Genomic DNA, 19781 nt, shown 5'->3' with positions numbered 1-19781 from the left:
AGCCTGTTGTTTCTGTGCCAACCTAGTATTGCCAGGTCTTTAAAATGTAGCCGGAAATCCAGATGTTCATATGCAATTACCTGATTTCTAAATGTAGATAACCTGTGCAGATTTTTAAAAATATAGGCAACACTTTTTGAGCCTAGCAAAACATACCTGTGGGTTTCAACCTGTGAACATCTCTTTACAGCTTTTGCTTTACATTGTCAAACATACAACTTTATTGATTTGATTCTGAATTTGTTTGGGAGGTAAATTTTACCATTTGGTGTTGCTTTACTGTTAATCTATATTTTGGTATGTTTGACATAGGCATATTAGTAAGATGTAATTGTAAAACACTGTATGTTAGAATGATATAGTATATATTATTTTTCTTTTAACAGTTCTTAGAAGTACAACCCTACTTCTTTTTTTTTTTTTTTGAGACAGAGTTTCACTCTTGTTGCCCAGGCTGGAGCGCAATGGCGTGATCTCGGCTTACCGCAACCTCTGCCTCCCGGGCTCAAGCGATTCTCCTGCCTCAGCCTCCCGAGTAGCTGAGATTACAAGCATGCGCCACTATGCCTGGCTAATTTTGTATTTTTAGTAGAGACGGGGTTTCTCCATGTTGATCAGGCTGGTCTCGAACTCCTGACCTCAGGTGATCCACCCGCCTTGGCCTCCCAAAGTGCTGGGATTACAGGCACGAGCCACACGCCCAGCCATATAACCCCACTTCTTACTCTCATCTTTATCAGAGCAATTGGAAGCACATTCATGCTTTGGTATGTCCAACTGACAGCATGATAACTTCAGTGTTGCTGTATGTTTGATTTTTGCAATATTCCTTGTGTTTATAATGCAGTTTTGAATATTGTTTTTTTCCTGCTAGTTTCCAAAATTTGGGTATTCGATGTGTGAAGAAAAAAGAAGTAAAAGAAGCTATTATTACAAGAATAAAGGCAGGAATCAATCCATTCAATGGTAAGTATGTTTGATAAAATAATTTCTATTTATTTGAGTGTTGATTTCTATTTCTTTTTTCTTTCCCTTTTTTTTTGAGACGGAGTTTCGCTCTTGTCACCAGGCTGGAGTGCAATGGCACGATCTCAGCTCACTGCAACCTCCACCTCCCAGGTTCAAGCGATTCTCCTGCCTCAGCCTCCAGAGTAGCTGGGATTATAGGCGCCCACCATCACACCCAGCTAATTTTTGTATTTTAAGTAGAGACGGGGTTTCACCATGTTAGCCAGGCTGGTCTTGAACTCCTGACATCAGGTGATCTACCCGCCTTGGCATCCCAAAGTGCTGGGATTACAGGCGTGAGCCATTGTGCCCAGCTATTTATATCTTGAACCTGTGTTTTAAGTTCTGTGTTTACTTTTCTACTTGTTGACATGTACCTGTATCTGAGGAATGAAGTATACTGTTTAAAATAGTTTCTTCACAGTTGTTGAAAAAAATCTTATGCACAGAGAGGTTTCTGGTATTGTTGGAGAGTGTCACCATTTTATATAATAAAACTTCAAAATGTTGTGATCCATTTTGAACATGACCTTCCTTATGCCACTTCCAGCAGACAACATACACTCCCCCTTTTGAATGTTAAATAGGCACTGTGTTTATAAGGTACTGGAGTGCATTTAGCTCAAGGGTATATTCACCAGTAACACTTAATCCCAATGTGGAAGAAGAAGCTTAGAAATAATAGAAATTACACAAAGTATTTTCATAGCGTATTTGTGTATATGACTAGATATCTACTGTTCAGTGAATTTTATTGGGGATAGCATTTATTAAGTATTTATACTTACGGTACTATCTGTCTCATGCTGTAAGTATAAATGCTTAATACTCCCTGGCTAACTGTTACTTGTAAGCACTCTGTATTTGAATAGATAAGTACTACCACACTAGTTGCTGGCATCCTATACTTAGAATAGCCTCCATTCTGAAGTCTTTGCAGCTACTTAAATATGCAGAAGTCAGGAATTAAATGACTATAATATTTTCAAAGAATATATTTCTTGGTCATATTTGAGACATCCTTATACTGTTGGTTTGTATTTTTCCTGGATGTATAAAAATAATTTAAGAGATACGTTGATAATTTAAGGAATATATTCACAGATAATTACTGTTTTATGAGCCCTAAAATCTGCATCTCTTTTCTCTAGGTTTTATTTTTCATACTTCTTCCCTTCCAGTCTTACCAGTCCCCTTCTTCTCTTCCAGTCTTACCAGGGGAGACTGCTATTAAGTTTGATGTATATTTTTCTAGAATTTTCTTTATACATGTGTAGTTATATGTAGACATGTATATTTTATAAAAAAGGAATCATGCTATATATCCTATTCTGCTCCTTCATTTTTTTCCACTCAGGAATATACCTTAAACTTTCCATGTCAATACTTACAAATCTGTTTTTATTTTTTTTAACAGAATATTTTATTGTTTGGGTAGAACATAATTTGTTTATTTAGTCATCTTTTTTTTTTTTTCTTTTTTTTGAGGTAGTCTTGCTCTGTTGCCCAGGATGGAGTGCAGTGATGTGATCACAGATCACTGCAGCATTGACATCCTGGGCTCAAGTGGTCATCCCACCTCAGCCTCCCAAGTTGTTGATGCACCACCATGCCCATGCCCAGCTAGTTTTTGTATTTTTTGTAGAGACAGGGTCTCGCCATGTTGCCCAGGCTGGTCTCAAAACTCCTGAGCTCAGCAATCCACTTGCCTCAGTCTTCTAAGGTGCTGGGATTACAGGCATGAGCCACTGCACCCGGTCTGTTTAGTCTTCTATTAATGAACATGTATGTTGTTTTCATTTTGTTTTAAAAGCTCCACTGAATATACACTTTGAGCTCTTGTGTGATTATTTCCCTAGGATAAATTTTTGGAAGTGGAAAATTTCTAGGTCAAGAGTATGCTCATTTAAAATTGTGATTCATTGCCAAATTAATAGGCCAGACTTTTAAAGAGGCAGGTAAGTCTAGATGCAATATAAAACAAGGAAATTATAAGTGATAGCTATCATTTATTAAGCACTTCTTGTATGTCAGGGAGTAAACATTAGTGCTTTATGCACACTACTTTATTTAATCGTTGGAACAATTCCGCTTTATGGAAGAGAATACCAAGGCTTTTGTTATTTAACTGTCCCAAATCATGCTGCAAATGTAAGTGGCAGACCTGGAATTCATATGCAGGTTCCTTGACTCCAGTGCTAAAGGCATTAAAAAGGAAAATGCTGTCTGTGGAATTTCTTTTTCTTAGTTTTGGCAGTTCAGAATCAGGCATGTTTTTTGAGATGCCCGGGCTGGAGTGCAGTGATGTGATCACAGCTCACTGCAGCCTTGACCTCCCAGGCTCAGGTGATTCTCCCACCTCAGCCTCCTAAGTAGCTGGGATTACAGGTGTGCATCACCATGCCCAGCTAATTTTTTTTTTGAGACAGAATCTCACTCTGTCACCCAGGCTGGAGTGCAGTGTCACAATCTCGGCTCGCTGCAACCCCCACCTCCTGGGTTCAAGTGATTCTCGTGCCTCAGCCTCTTGAGTAGCTGGAATTATAGACATATACTATGCCTGGCTAATTTTTGTATTTTTGGTAGACACAGGGTTTCACCATGTCGGCCAGCCTGGTCTTGAACTCCCAACCTCAAGTGATCCTCCTGCCTCGGCCTCCCAAAGTGTTGGGATTACAGGTGTTAGCCACCACGCTTGGCCAGAGTTTTTGTACTTTTTTGTAGAGATGGGTTTTGTCATATTCCCCAGGCTGGTTTCAAACTCCTGGGCTCCAGTGATCCGCCTGCCTTGGCCTCCCAAAGTGCTGGGATTACAGGTGTGAGCCACTGGGCCCAACTCGGGCATGATATTAATAGTGAATTCTCAATAATGGCACTTAAAATAGTTCTTGGTAGATAGTAAGTGCTTTATATATTTTATTTCATTTAATCCTTGTAACAGCCTACGAAATAGGTACTATTAATAACTCAATTTTAAAAATAAGAAAATGGAAGCATAGAAAATTAACTCAGGCCTGTAATCCCAGCACTTTGGGAGGCTGAGGCGGGGGGATCATGAGATCAGGAGTTCGAGACCAGCCTGACCAACATGGTGAAACCTTGTCTCTACTAAAAATACAAAAAATTGGCCGGACGTGGTGGCACGCGCCTGTAGTCCCAGCTACTTGGGAGGCTGAAGCAGGAGAAGCGCTTGAACCCAGGAGGTGGAGGTTGCAGTGAGCCGAGATTGCGCCACTGCACTCCAGCCTGGGCAACAGAACGAGACTCTGTCTCGATTAAAAAAAAAAAAAAATTAGCCGGGCGTGGTGGCGCACACCTGTGATCCCAGCTACTCAGGAGGCTAAGGCAGGAGAATCGCTTGAACCCAGGAGGCGGAGGTTGTGGTGAGCCGAAATCGCGCCATTTGACTCCAGCCTGGGCAACAAGAGTGAAACTCCATCTCAAAAAAAATAAATTAATTATTTAAAAAAAAAAATCAAGTAGGCCAAGCATGGTGGCTTACGCCTGTAATCCCAGCACTTTGGGAGGCCAAGGTGGAGAGGATTGCTTGAGCCCAGGAGTTTGAGATCAGCCTGGGCAACATGGTAAAACCCCATCTCTACAAAAAATTTTTTTTAATTAACCAGATGCAGGGGCACACAACTGTGGTCTTCGCTACTCAGGAGGCCGAGGTAGGAAAATTGCTTCAGCCTAGGAGGTCAAGGCTGCAGTGAACGGTGTTCTCACTATTGCACTTCAGCCTGAGCGACAGAATGAGACTCCGTCTCTAAGAAAAGAAAAGGAATTTGTTCAAGGTTATATAGCTGATGAGTAGTAGAGCTAAGATTTGAACATAGGGAGCCCCTGACTCTAAGGTCATGGTTTTAACAACTCTACCATGCTGCCTGGATGAATATTGATTTGGGGAAGGAACAATCCTGCCAGTTAATCCTTCCCACTATTTATGTTTCCTGTTGTTGTTTACTTGTTTTTGTTTTTTGTTTTTTTTTTTTTTTTTGAGACGGAGTCTCACTCTGTCACCCAGGCTGGAGTGCAGTGGCACGATTTCGGCTCACTGCAAGCTCCGCCTCCCGGGTTCACGCCATTCTCCTGCCTCAGCCTCCTGAGTAGCTGGGACTACAGGCGCCTGCCACCACACCTGGCTAATTTTTTGTATTTTTAGTAGAGATGGGGTTTCATCGTGTTAGCCAGGATGGTCTCAATCTCCTGACCTCGTGATCCGCCCACCTCGGCCTCTCAAAGTGGTGGGATTACAGGCGTGAGCCACCACGCCCAGCCTGTTTGCTTGTTTTTTAAACATTCATTCCTTCCCGAGCCCTTCAGCAGTGGTTCTCAATTTGAATGTGCATAGGAATATCTTAGTACTTGTTAAAAATGTAGATTTCAGGTCACACTTCCGCTAATTTGATAGGGCTGGTATGGGTCCTGGGAATCTACATTTTAAAAAATATTTTTAAAATAATAACTTATCTAAGTCACATGGCACCAAAGTGTGTTAGCAGCCAAAAGTATCTGTTCGGGTCTGCAGCAGCCCCAATTCTTGCCTCCTCAGGAGACAGAAGGAGAGACCGAGACAAGTTTTAGAGCAGGAGTGAAAGTTTATTAAAAAGCTTTAGAGCAGGAAGGAAAGGAAGAAAAGTACACTTGGAAGAGGGCCAAGCAGGTGACTTGAAAGACAGGTGTGCTGGGAATCTGCATTTTAACAAACATCTAGATCAGTATTTCTTAACTCTTTGACCGTGACCCACAGTAAGAAATAGATTTTGTTTTTCAGCTCAATATATATACATACACCACACCCTTAGGATGATACCCTATGTATTAGTCCGTTTTCACTCTGCTGATAAAGACACACCTGAGACTGGGAAGAAAAAGAAGTTGAATTGGACTTACAATTCCACATGGCTGGGGAGGCCTCAGAATCATGGCAGAGGTGAAAGGCACTTCTTAGATGGTGGCAGCAAGAGAAAATGAGGAAAATGCAAAAGCAGAAACCCCTGATAAAACCATCATATCTTGTGAGATTTATTCACTACCACGAGAGCAGTATGGGGGAAACCACTGCCATGATTCAAATTATCTCCCACTGGGTCCCTCCCACAACACATGAGAATTATGGGAGTACAATTCAAGATGAGATTTGGGTGGAGACACAGAGCCAAACCATATCACCCTGCTACATGTGGTGTACTCTATTCTCTTCTGTACCTTTCCTTTCCCTTCTTTTTCTTTCTCTCTTGCATTGTTAGTGCTTACTCAGCCCACTAAATTAATTTTACAATCAGGGTTCCCAAGCTACAATTTGAAAATCTCTATCTGAGATGATTCTGATGCAAGTGATCCATAGAGTATGCTTTGAGAAACTTTGATCTGATCTACATGCTGAGTTCAGCTTCTCAAGTATGGCCTTTAAAGCCCTTCATAATCTGGAAGCCTTGCTTTCCATTCTAGCTTTCATTCTGTACCTCAGCTTCCTACCCCTCCTTCGTCTACCACTGAGTGCACACATGCACTTACTTGTTTTTTGCCATTCTGAACTATCTGCACTGTTAGAAGAGCCATGTTCTTTCTTACCTCTGTGCTTTTATACATGCAGTTCCTTTGCATGAAACACCCTTATCTGCCTGGTGAATTTTTCTTACTCATTCTCCAAGTTTAAGGATCATATCGTCTTTAAAGCCTTCCCTGACCTTCTCTGTTTTCCCAAAGTACCTGTGTGTGTGTATATATGTGTGTATATATTTTTTTTTGAATTAGAGTTTCGCTCTCGTTGCCCAGGCTGGAGTGCAATGGTGCAATCTTGGCTCACCACAACCTCCGCCTCCCAGGTTCAAGCAATTCTTCTGCCTCAGCCTCCTGAGTAGCTGGGACTACAGGCGCGCACCACCACACCTGGCTAATTTTTTTTGTATTTTTAGTAGAGATGGGGTTTCACCATGGCCAGGCTGGTCTTGAACTCCTGACCTCAGGTGATCCGCCCACCTTGGCCTCCCAGAGTGTTGGGATTACAGGCGTGAGCCACCGCACCCGGCCAGTACCTGTACATATTTCTAATATGGTTTGCTGTAACTTTGTTTACATGTTTTTCCTTCACTAAATCGTGAAATTGTGGAGGATGAGGACTATCTTCCACGTATCTCTGGCACATGAAAGAAGCTTAATTAAAATGTGTTGAAAGGGCCAGGCACGGTGGCTCATGCCTGTAATCCCAGCACTTGGGGAGGCCAAGGTGGGCGGATCACTTGAGTCTAGTTCGAGACCAGCCTGGGCAATGTGGTGAAACCCCATCTCTACAAAAAGTTGGCTGGGCATGGGTGCGTGCTGCAAGTCCCAGCCTGCTCCAGAGGCTGAGGTGGGAGGATCACTTGAGCCCATCAGGCTGGGTTGCAGTGAGCCCAGATTGTGCCACTGCACTTCAGCCTGGGTGACAGTGAGACCCCGTCTCAAAAAAACAAACTAAAATGGTTGACAGAATAAATGGACGAACATGTCTTATTTGTACTTTTCTTTTTTTTTTTTTTTTTTACGGAGTCTCACTCTGTCGCCCAGGCTGGAGTGCAGTGGCGTGATCTCGGCTCACTGCAAGCTCTGTCTCCCAGGTTCACACCATTCTCCTGCCTCAGCCTCCTGAGTAGCTGGGACTACAGGTGCCCGCTACCATGCCCAGCTAATTTTTTTGTATTTTTTAGTAGAGACAGGGTTTCACCGTGTTAGCCAGGATGGCCTCAGTCTCCTGACCTCATGTTCCGTCTGCCTCGGCCTCCCAAAGTGCTGGGATTACAGGCGTGAGCCACCGCGCCCCGCCTTATTTGTACTTTTCTACCAAAAATATCACAGTTGTTTTCCTTACCTGAGATGCCCTGAAAGCCTTCTCAGTTCTCTTAAGTCTAAGATAACATCTTCCTAATTATACGGTATACTCAGCAATTAATCATTGAAAGTTTTGTGTTATCTGTTAGATCATTTGATTCTTCAGGAATTTTCTTCAAATATTAATTTCATGCTCGTTGTGGACAGGGTCTGTGATGGAATCTTGTTTCCATTTCACTTTGGCACCTAAACAATGTATTTGTTTTACTGTTATCTCTATCTTCTCAGCTAAGTGCCTTGAGCTATTGAGTTTCCTACCTGCACACAATAGATTCCCCAACTAGTGTGTTTTAAGGCCAATCTTTATCTTTCTTGCCATTTGTTCTTTAAAACTAAGGAACAGTCTCTAGCAAACGGGGCATAAAGCAGTTTAATACTGTCAAATTTGAGGCTTCAAGTAAAGGATTATTCAAATTGTCTAATATATGCCAAAGTCTAAATTGGGTGAGGAATTTAATTAAGGATTCCAATATCAGATTTTAACAGTGTATACTTAGCTAGAGCAAGAGTGGCAGTTAGACTTTGTAGAGGACTCTTAACTGCAAAAGCTGAAAAAAATTTTTAATTATATATCATTTTCTAGTTGTGTATTTTGGTAATGAAATATTAGGATTTCCAGTATGTGGCAAACTCCATAGAATATCTAAACTGTATATTAAATTTTGTGCAATAAAATTGATTTTGACAATAAAGAATTTGCAATTAAGTTTTATTAGGTATTTTACTATTTTCCCATGTAGAGAATCTTGAGTTGTTATGAGAGTAAAAGGCTGCTATACAGTTGAGTTTGGGAAAACTACTTAGTAGTCTGAAAGGGAATACAGTTTAATAAGACAAGTAGTCTAATATAGATTCTTATCTCTAAAGTCTGGTCTAATACAAGGAAAAGCCTTTCCTTACAACTGAAAACTTAAAGCTTGAAAAAAATGGCTCATATGTACTTCATTGTCCTTTCTTTATTGCAGTCAGAGTTTTCGAAGCCTTTTTTTCATTACTCTAGGCGGAACTTGTGTACTTTCTTGCTTTCAGTATTCCTTGAGCATACTTCCATTATAACATTTTTCATGTTGTATTATATAATTTTAGTTTATGTATCTATTTCTCATCCAGATACTCATCTCACTAAGGTCAGGCATTGTCTTTTCATATTTGTATCTAACACTTTACTATGGTAGCACATGATAGATACCCAATAAGTATGTTGAAAGGTTGAGTAAATTAATGATATACTTCTAGTATACTTCTAGCACCTTTACTGTTTGCCTGGCACATGAACACTTAAATGTCAACTTTTATTATTATACATATGGGATACTTTATATACTTTTTAAGTAACAAAAATGTAAATTAATTATAACTAAATTTTATATATTTTTCCTTAAGTGAGACTTAGTTCATTTTTTTCTTTTTTTCTTTTTTTTTTTTTGAGATGGAGTCTTGCTCTGTCGCCCAGGCTGGAGTGCAGTGGCGCAATCTCAGCTCACTGCAAGCTCCGCCTCCGGGGTTCACGCCATTCTCCTGCCTCAGCCTCCTGAGTAGCTCGGACTACAGGCGCCCGCCACTGCACCCGGCTAATTTTTTGTATTTTTAGTAGAGACGGGGTTTCACCGTGGTCTTGATCTCCTGACCTCGTGATCCGCCCGCCTCGGCCTCCCAAAGTGCTGGGATTACAGGCTTGAGCCACCGCACCCGGCTCATTTTTTTTTTTTCTATTATTTGTAGAGACAGGGTCTCCGTATGTTTCCCAGGCTGGTCTTGAACTCCTGGGCTCAAGTGATCCTCCTGCCTCGGTTTCCAAAAGTGCTGAGATTACAGGCATGAGCCACCACTCCTAAGACGTGGTTCTTAAAATTGTTATTCCAGGCCGGGCGCAGTGGCTCATGCCTGTAATCCCAGCACTTTGGGAGGCCGAGATAGGCGGATCACGAGGTCAAGAGTTACAGACCATTCTGGCCAACATAATGAAAACCTATCTCCACCAAAAATACAAAAATTAGCTGGGCATGGTGGCGTGCACCTGTAGTACTAGCTACTTGGAAGGCTGAGGCAGGAGGAGAATCATTTGAACCAGGAAGCGGAGGTTGCAGTCAGCCGAGATGGCACCACTGCATTCCAGCCTGGCGACAGAGCAAGACTCCATCTCAAAAAAAAAAAAAAAATTATTATTCCATATGCTGTGTATTTTTGCCTCGTTATTTATTTTTATTTCAGTAGTATTTGACAGTATTAGAATTTTAGAAATGTTACACTTCTAGAGCTAGTAGACGTCATAATTGACTTTAAAAATTTAATTCCTGCTTATGAAAGAAATATAGCATGATAATATCTTCTTGGTTAAGAATGAAATTCTCATTACACACTGACTGATTTTAGGGTTAAAGGAGTGATATTTCTTTCTAAAGGTAGATTAAACATTTAACATAAAAAGGAAGGGGCTGGGCACGGTGGCTCACGCCTGTAATCCCAGCACTTTGGGAGGCTGAGGTGCGCGGATCACGAGGTCAGGAGATCAAGACCATCCTGGCTAACAGGGTGAAACTCTGTCTCTACTAAAAATACAAAAAATTAGCTGGGCATGGTGGCAGGCGCCTGTAGTCCCAGCTACTCAGGAGGCTGAGGCAGGAGAATGGCGTGAACCCGGGAGGCAGAGCTTGCAGTGAGCCAAGCTCACATCACTGCAACTGCACTCCAGCCTGGGTGACAGAGTGAGACTCCATCTCAAAAAAAAAAAAAAAAAAAAAAAAAAAACATAAAAAGGAAGGAGAACAGTTATTACCTTATATTTTGACTAACTACAAAGTGAAATTTTAAACTAAGAGGAATTTGAGAGAATTTGATTGGTCTCATGCTTCCTTCCGTTAGTTTTTGCAAATGTTAGAACTGAGTATCAGGCCAGGCACGGCTGCTCACACGTGTAATCCCAGCACTATGGGGGCCCAAGGTGGGCGGATCACTTGAGGTCAGGAGTTCCAGACCACCGTGGCCAACATGGTGAAACCCCGTCTCTACTAAAAATACAAAAATTAGCCAGGCATGGTGGTGCACACCTGTAATCCCAGCTACTTGGGAGGCTGAGGCATGAGAATCTCTTGAACCCAGAGGCAGAGGCTGCAGTGAGCCAAGATCACAACACTGCACTCTAACCTGGGCAACAGAGTGAGACTCCGCCTCAAACAAAACAAAACAAACAAAACTGAGTATCAATTTTGACATTACAGAATAAAACACTGCATTTTGTATTATAGAATGATATGTATCTATTAAAAAGCCTACAGCAAGCATTATCCTAAATAAGAGAAATATCAGAAGCATTCACTTTGAAGTTAAGAATGAGAAACCAAGGCACACTTTTACCACTTCTATTCAACATTGTAGTGAAGGTCATAGCCAGAGCAGTGAGCATTGTAGCCAGTGTACAGTGAGACCCCCCAAAAAGTAGAGGCATAGGATTGAAAAATGAGGAAATAAAACTGTAATTATTTGAAATTACTATAGTGATAACCCAAAAGATATATAAATGGATTATTTAAATAAGTTTGAAGGAGTGAGCTTTGTGCATTGGCAGTATAGCCAAGTGAGGTTTATCTCAGGAGTGGTTATTGTTAATTGAAAACTTTTTCCTAATATCCTGCTGTCATGACTTGCAGTATAGTCAGCATTGGCAATTTTTGACAGTCTTTTTGGAGACTGAATAAAAAATAAAGTTTAAAAGGGTTAGTGGATGTAAAATTAATATATAAAAGTCAGTCATATTTCCATATCTCAGCAGCAAATAACTAGAAAACATCATTAAACAAATATTGTCAGGAAATATGAAGTATGTAGGTATTCCGTGCTCTCTAATAGTAATATTGTAAATATGTCATTTTCCTGGGCCGGGCGTGGTAGTTCACACCTGTAATCCCAGCACTTTGGGAGGCCAAGGCAGGCGGATCACGAGGTCAAGAGGTTGAGACCATCCTGCGAAGATGATGAAACCCCGTCTCTACTTAAAATACAAAATTAGCTGGGCATGGTGGCACGGGCCTGTAGTCCCAGCTACTCGGGAGGCTGAGGCAGGAGAATCACTTGAACCCGGGAGGCAGAGGTTGCAGTGAGCTGAGATCGTGCCACTGCACTTCAGCCTGGGCAAAGAGCAAGACTGTCTCAAAAAAAAAAAAAAAAAAAGTCATTTTCTCCCAATTGATAAATAGATTCAATGCAACTCCATATTAAATGTGATAATTCTAAACAGGAACAGAATATAGAAAAGGAACAATGAGGAGAAATTGACCTCATCAGACAGAAGTGTTAATACTAATTAAGGCAGTGTCATATTGGGATAAGAATAGACAGATTGACACATTGGAGTAGAATTGAGAGCCCTGAAGAGACTCCAATCACCTGTGACCCTGAACTGGAATAATTGGGTAAATCATTATCTTAACTTGTTTTTATTAATCTTTCTTAAATGTATGTATAGCTCAGATTTATTTCAATATTTAATATTACAAGTGTTTTGGTCTTTACTTATAAATTTAGTGATGTTTTTGTGACCAAAGTCTGCTGTAGAAACTTTTATTTATATTGATTAGCCTATGGTAAAATTGGTTTTATTATGGTGGTGTTTCACTTGAAGTTGCAATTTCCAAGAACCTATAGACATCATCCTAGAAGAACATTAAGTGAAGACTTACTGTGTATATAAGCAGATTTGAAATTAAAAATATAAAAGATCTTCTGAAGTTGCAACAGTGTTCAAAAGTATTATAAAATAGAAATAAATCATTTCCAAAAGAGAGATTTCATTTTTGCCCAAAATCTTTCTTTTAAGCTATAAAAGACAAAACTGTTCAATACACATTTTTGTCAATTTAAATCTACATATTCACTCAATTTTTATAAGATAAAATAAAAATGTATAATTATTGAAAAAAGAAAAAAGAATTGAGAGCCCAGAAACAGAGCTAAGGAAATATGCGACTTTAGTGTATGACAGAGGTGGCATGTCATATCAAGAGGAAAGGAGGAAATGTTTGAGAAATAAAGCTTGAAAAAAAATAGTTATTTAATTAAGTTGGATTCCCTACCTCACATGATATAAAAATATCAGCTGAAGATGGATTAAAGGCTTTAAAATGAATCAACACTTTAAAAACTTTTGGTAGACTCTGTTGGTAAACATTTTAATCCTTGAGGTGTAAAAAGACAAGACACAAAGTGTTTTCTATAAAACTTTTGATAAATTTGATTATATTCTTAATTTCAGTTTATTATATTTTTCAGTTCTAGAATTTGATTCCTTTTTTCAGTTTCAAGTTCTCCAGTAAACTCAATCTTAATTCCTTGAATATATTAAGTATAGTTACTTTAAATTATATGTCTGAAAACTTCATTATTCGGATCCTTTGTGGTATGTTTTTATTGCCTGTTGCTTTCTTTTTTAAAAAAAAAAAAATTTATTTTGCCTCCTCATATGTCCGGTTATTTAAGATAAAATACCAATCATTTTCTGTGAAAAAGTGTAAAGATTTTAGGCCTACAATATTATCTCCCTGCAGAAAATTTTCTTCTGGCTAGTGGCCGGGTACACTAGCAATCCCAGGTCACCTAAAATCAGTGAATGATTTAGGTTATTTGAAATTGGGCTTTCATCCCTGAAATCTGATACGTTTCCTCAAATCCCCCAAAGCCTTGGGTATTTATCAGATCCCACATCCTTGGCAAACTCTCAACTCCGTTATTTTTTCCCTATAGTTTATTTAGAGTTCATCTCAATCTTCTTAACCATCCCTTAGAAAACTGTCAGGCTATATTCAGATAAAAGTGGCCTCTCATTCTGAACTGTGGGTTTTCTTCTCTCATATCTTGGTCACATGATTTTTCATGACCTTGTTAGCTCTCTAATGTCATTAGAGAAATTTTGTTTCATATTTTGTCCACTTTATTCTTATGGTTGAATTGGTCCCAGTTTACAGATTATCATCTGCCATTACCAAAAGTAGAACTTCTTTTTATTAACGTTTGCTTTATGCTTTCTTCAGTAACTTGTAAAAGTATCTAAATGTTTGGTTGTTCATTAGGCCTTTAAGTAATTCTTCAGTCATTTGTGTTAATTGAGGAAATGTATAATAAATACCACTATGTTCGATGCCTAGTGGAGACACATCAGGCATCCCTTCTGACTTCATTTGAAACTTTGTCTAATAGGATAGAAGAGGCATACATAAATGATTATCATGTAAGATTTTAAAACTTTTAAGGGCGTAAGAAAGGTATAGGTCAAGTCTTGCACTGATTTAGAGAGGAGAAATATTCCTTCCATTGCAGAGGATGAAGTTAGGCTTTATAGAAAAGAAGCTTTGAGCTGGGGTTTCAGCCTTACACTGAATCTTGCATTGGGTAAAAACGGGTATCTGTCATGATTCTTGCCTGTCAGTAGTTTTTAACCATGTTGTGCAGAGATGAAAGTAATTCTGATGCAATAGTAATTGTATTTCCACACACTGAGAAGATTCAAAGCAAAATCTCATAAACAGTGATTTTTTTTTGAGAAGTAGGTAGAATTTCTTCCCTGTAGTAAAACTATTATGTGACTAAATATTTTTGAACTTTGGCTTATTGACCAGTTTGTTTATTTTTCTTTTATGTACCATTTAAAAATATTTAAAGTAAACTTTTATTGAGATACAATAAAATCTACCCGAATATATCCTGCCACATAACCACATTCAAGCTATGGAACATTTCCATCACCTAAAATTTCCCTGGTCCCCTTCTCGCTCAGTTCCCTACCCTGCCTCTGCCTCAGGCAATTACTAATCTGCCTTCTGTCACTGGAGATTAATCTTTTCTAAAACTGCATATGAATGGAAGCATACAGTATACTTTTGTATCTGGTTTCTTTTGCTCAACATGGCTTTGAGATACATTCATTTGGGAGTGTATACCCATAGTTTGTTCTTTTTTTCTTTTTTGAGACGGAGTCGCTCTGTCGCCCAGGCTGGAGTGCAGTGGTACGATTTCGGCTCACTGCAAGCTCCGCCTCTCGGGTTCACCATTCTCCTGCCTCAGCCTCCCAAGTAGCTGGGATTATAGGTGCCCACCACCACGCCTGGCTAATTTTTTGTGTTTTTAGTAGAGGCGGGGTTTCACCGTGTTAGCCAGGATGGTCTCGATCTCCCAACCTCATGATCTGCCCACCTTGGCCTCCCAAAGTGCTGGGATTACAGGTGTGAGCCACGACGCCTGGCCAGTTTGTTCTCTTTTATTGCTGAGTTTATTCCATTGTAGGACTATACCACACTTTGTTTATCCATTCACAGAGTTCACATAGGTTTATTTTTAAACTTACCAGGAATATCTAGCTACAAATTTATCTTTTTTGCATATTGATTACTCATCTTTGCAATTGAGAGACACTAATATCTTGAATGCTACATTTATAATGCTGTAAAAATGGATTTTGAAGAGGTAGCTCTCATATTGCCTACACAATAGTGCCAGTAGAGTATGCTGCTGTAACACAAGTGTTGGTATCATAACATTTTGACCTTTCAGTTGTACAGAGTACAGATGTGTTTTTATGCACTGTTTCAAAGATTAGGCATAAGAATGCTAGTACTGGGATACTTACAAAAGTTGTGATAGCTACGTAGACTGTCAGTGTCATTAAATAAAAACAGTACAAAATACATTATCAATTTTATTAGTTATTGCCTGTAAAATAAGGAATTTGGGCTTAACTATGTTTCTAAATTTAGTGTTTCAAAATTTAATACTTTGCAAAGTAAAATTGTTTTGTAAATAATGTGCATGTCATGCTTTTTAAAAATATGACTGTTATTGCTATAGCTTATGGCATTCGAAAGGCAATATTTTCTTTTGGAACTGGGTTTCTGGTTCAAATACTAATTTAACAAACTATTACACTATATTCTGTGATGAGCTTGTCTAGTTTTATAGAACTATAAAATTTTTAATTAAAAAATTTTTTAAGTTTGCACATAAAATTTCTTATGGAAACTAGCTATCTTAACATTTTTTTGTTTCTTGGTATTCCATCCTTAAAATGTTGATCCACATTTAGTAGATATTCTTGTGTATGTCATTTTTATGTATAACATATGTACAGTTTTCTAATAGATTTCAATTTTTAAAAGCATAGGTTCTAAATTTAATGACTTGAGTTCACATTTCCACCCTGTCACTGTGAAACTTTGGGCAAGTAATTCATCTCTTTAAAATCAGTTCCAGGCCAGGCTCAGTAGCTCATGCCCATAATCCCAACACTTTGGGAGGCCAAGGTGGGTGGATCACTTGAGCCTGGGAGTTTGAGACCACCCTGGGCGACATAGTGAAACCCCATCTCTACAAAAAAATAGAAAAATTAGCTGGGCGTGGTGGCATGTGCCTGTAGTCCCAGCTACTCAGGATGCTGAGATGGGAAGATCACTTGAGCCTGGGAGGCGAAGGTTGAGGTGAGCCAAAATCACATCACTGCACTCCAGCCTGGGCAACAGAGTGAGACCCCCATGTCAAAAAAACGAATTAAACTCAGTTCCTCATTTGTAAAATGGGGATGAAAGTAATTCTTGTACAGATTTAGGAGATAATTTACAGAGTCCTTAACACAACAACTGGACCAAATACATATTTGTTGAATGAATGGGTAAATGCCATTCTTTGTTGTGTACAAACCTGCAACTATTTTTTAAAACTTTGATTTGTTATTAATGTCAACTTGGGATTTTGCTTTAAATCCCAGGTGAGGGGATAGTTACTTCCTGAACATGGCTATAATTTATCAAATACTGTTAGATAGTGACTACTTGATAAGAATGATAAAAGGCATTCTTGAGATTGTATACTGTTCTATTTTTATTCATACAGATTTGGATGCTATTCAAGGTTATTGGCTATAATGGGCAGGGAGGAGGACCTAGCAAGTCTTTAGGTCTATGTGACTATTACATTCTTAATTTTTTTTTTTTTCTATTCAGTCCCTGAAAAACAGCTGAATGATATTGAAGATTGTGACCTCAATGTGGTGAGACTATGTTTTCAAGTTTTCCTCCCTGATGAACATGGTAATTTGACGACTGCTCTTCCTCCTGTTGTCTCGAACCCAATTTATGACAACCGTAAGTACTTCATTTTCTTATATTTGTAGTCTTAACTTGTTTTTTGCAATAGTTTAATTCTTAAAAGTATTTTGGTAATTAGAAAAACAATATATTCATGATAGGAAAACTTCCAGACATTACAGAAATATATAACAGAAAGGAAATCTTCTCTAATCTCATCCTCCAGAGATAATCACTGTCCTTAGGTGCATATTTTACCAGTTTCTTCTTCCTATATATACACAAATACATTGTCATCATCATCATTTTTGACACAGTACAATTTTGGCAACTTAAAATCATAAGTGATGATTGTTTTAAAAACTTTCTTCTTACCATATATCTTGGACATTTTCCTTTCAATCACCTTATTCTTTTCAGTAGCAGCATATTTTATTATGTAGTTATATCATAATTTTATTAATTACCCTCTTACAAGACATTTGGTTTGTTTCTTTTCTCATTTTTTCTTTTTGGCCTAGCAAACTACTGCAATACATATTCTTGTATATGTTTTTATTTTTATTGGTTTTTTTTTTTTTTTGGAGACAGGGTCTCACTCTGTCACCCAGGCTGGAGTGCAGTGGTGTAGTCATGGCTCACTGCATGGCAAATGCTGGATCAAAGGACATGGATATATCTCATTTTGAAAGATTATGAAACTTTACCCCAAAATACTGTGTGTATGTGTGTGTGTGTGTGTGTGTGTGTGTGTGTGTGTGTGTGTACATAAACTTATATATACATCCACCAATGTTGTATGATATACCTGTTTTATGTGTAGAAGGATAGAGAGACACAGGGCTATAAAGGTAGATTAGAGTATCCTTATCATGTAGAGCTTTAAATGCCATGGATAATTATAATAATCTTATGGCCAGATAATAGGAAGCATGAAAGTTGTATTGCCATAGGGAGATGTATTGCCATAGGGAAAATTGTATTGCCATGGGGATGTGGTCATGATTTATGAAGATTAATCTGGTGACAGTGCGTAGGATTGATTGGCGGAATCAGAATTTAGAAGCAGGGAGATGTAATTAGAGAATATATCATTACCTAGAAATGAAGCCACGAAGTCTAAAGTAAAGCAGTTAGGAAGTGGACAGATATATAGGTGATTAATGTATTTAGTGTCCTTTATCTATACACTAAAACTTTTATTCTGTGAATGTTTTTCCTCAAATTCTTCCCTGCAAAAAGAAGTAAAATATTACTAAGGTAGCAACTCATTTTTTTGAAAATCCTCATAGAAAATCCTCATTTTTTTGAAAATATTTAGGTGCTCCAAATACTGCAGAATTAAGGATTTGTCGTGTAAACAAGAATTGTGGAAGTGTCAGAGGAGGAGATGAAATATTTCTACTTTGTGACAAAGTTCAGAAAGGTATTTATTTATTTCATTGAATTTAGAATAAATTTTAGATTAATAGTTGCAGTTACTTTGTTTTCCCTTTTTTTTTTTGGTTTCTTATTGACTAGATGACATAGAAGTTCGTTTTGTGTTGAACGATTGGGAAGCAAAAGGCATCTTTTCACAAGCTGATGTACACCGTCAAGTAGCCATTGTTTTCAAAACTCCACCATATTGCAAAGCTATCACAGAACCCGTAACAGTAAAAATGCAGTTGCGGAGACCTTCTGACCAGGAAGTTAGTGAATCTATGGATTTTAGATATCTGCCAGATGAAAAAGGTATGACATTTTGCTGGTAATAATTTATATATTTCTTGAAGTGGTACTGCTAATAACATCTTCGTGTAAGATTCATTTGAGTACAGTTATGTATATTCATAATTTATGTTTCTTTTCCTGGAAGCTTTCTGTTGGTTTTTTTCTTTATGCTCTTTGCATCTCTTTATTTGTTGGGTTGTTTTTTGTTTTGTTTTGTTTTGTTTTTGAGACAGTCTCACTGTCACCCAGGCTAGAGTGCAGTGGCGCAATCTTAGCTCACTGTAACCTCTGCCTCAGCCTCCTAAGTAGCTGGGACTATAGGCACGTGCCACCACGCTTGGGCTACTTTTGCATTTTTAGTAGAGACAGGGTTTCACCATGTTGGCTAGGCTGGTCTCTGCATCTCTTTCTTCAAGAAGAGGTTTGATTAGTATGGAATAATTTCAAAGTATCTAAACTGCTTACTAAAATTTCTATTTTTGAAGGTCTATTTTAGTCTTTGTGCACTTACTACTCAGAGAGTAGTCTCTATATTGGTTTCTTATCAAACCTTATTGTATTAGTTGACATTATTGACTTGTGTGATAAGAAAACAAGATGAATATTTTAAACTGTTTTGGGTTTTTTTTGAGACAGGGTCTCTTGTCACTTAAGCTGGAGTACAGTGGCATGATCGTGGCTCACCAGAGCCTCAGCCTCCTGGGCTCAGGTGATCATCCCACGTCAGCCTCATGAGTACCTGGGACTATAGGTGCGCACCACCATGCTTGGCTAATTTTTGTGGGGTTTTTTTGTTTGTTTTTTTTTTTTGAGATGGAGTCTCGCTCTGTCTTGCCCAGGCTGGAGTACAGTGGCGCAATCCTGGCTCACTGCAACTTCTGCCTCCTGGGTTCAAGCAATTCTCCTGTCTCAGCCTCCCAAGTAGCTGAGACTACAGGCATGCGCCACCACATCCGACTAATTTTGTATTTTTAGTAGAGATGGGGTTTCACCATGTTGGCCAGGCTGGTCTCAAACTCCTGACCTCAGGTGATTCACCCACCTCAGCCTCCCAAAGTGCTGGGATTACTTTAAACAATTTTTTACTAAGAGAAAAATATCTTTTTCTACTGATACTACTGATTT

The 19781-nt window shown here is 38.8% G+C and overlaps 1 protein-coding gene and 1 non-coding gene across 5 annotated transcripts in view; both read left to right on the top strand.

Annotated features, from left to right (window-relative positions):
• Window positions 1-19781, top strand: part of REL (REL proto-oncogene, NF-kB subunit) — a 48728-nt gene that overhangs the window by 18671 nt on the left and 10276 nt on the right. For all 4 annotated transcript variants that reach the window (XM_055242728.2, XM_055242729.2, XM_055242727.2 and 1 more), the window contains exons 4-7: window positions 875-966; window positions 16860-17000; window positions 18265-18369; window positions 18465-18677. In XM_055242728.2, the coding sequence (XP_055098703.1) occupies window positions 875-966; window positions 16860-17000; window positions 18265-18369; window positions 18465-18677 (551 nt within the window). The remainder of the gene's footprint in view (window positions 1-874; window positions 967-16859; window positions 17001-18264; window positions 18370-18464; window positions 18678-19781) is intronic.
• Window positions 11426-11565, top strand: LOC129463396 (U4 spliceosomal RNA). The gene has a single exon (XR_008651165.1). It is a non-coding gene; the product is annotated as a U4 spliceosomal RNA (small nuclear RNA).

Source organism: Symphalangus syndactylus, chromosome 14, assembly GCF_028878055.3.
Source record: "Symphalangus syndactylus isolate Jambi chromosome 14, NHGRI_mSymSyn1-v2.1_pri, whole genome shotgun sequence".
Taxonomy (NCBI): Eukaryota; Metazoa; Chordata; class Mammalia; order Primates; family Hylobatidae; genus Symphalangus; species Symphalangus syndactylus.
Note: the sequence above shows the minus strand (reverse complement) of the source record. Positions and strands in the feature narration are given on the sequence as shown.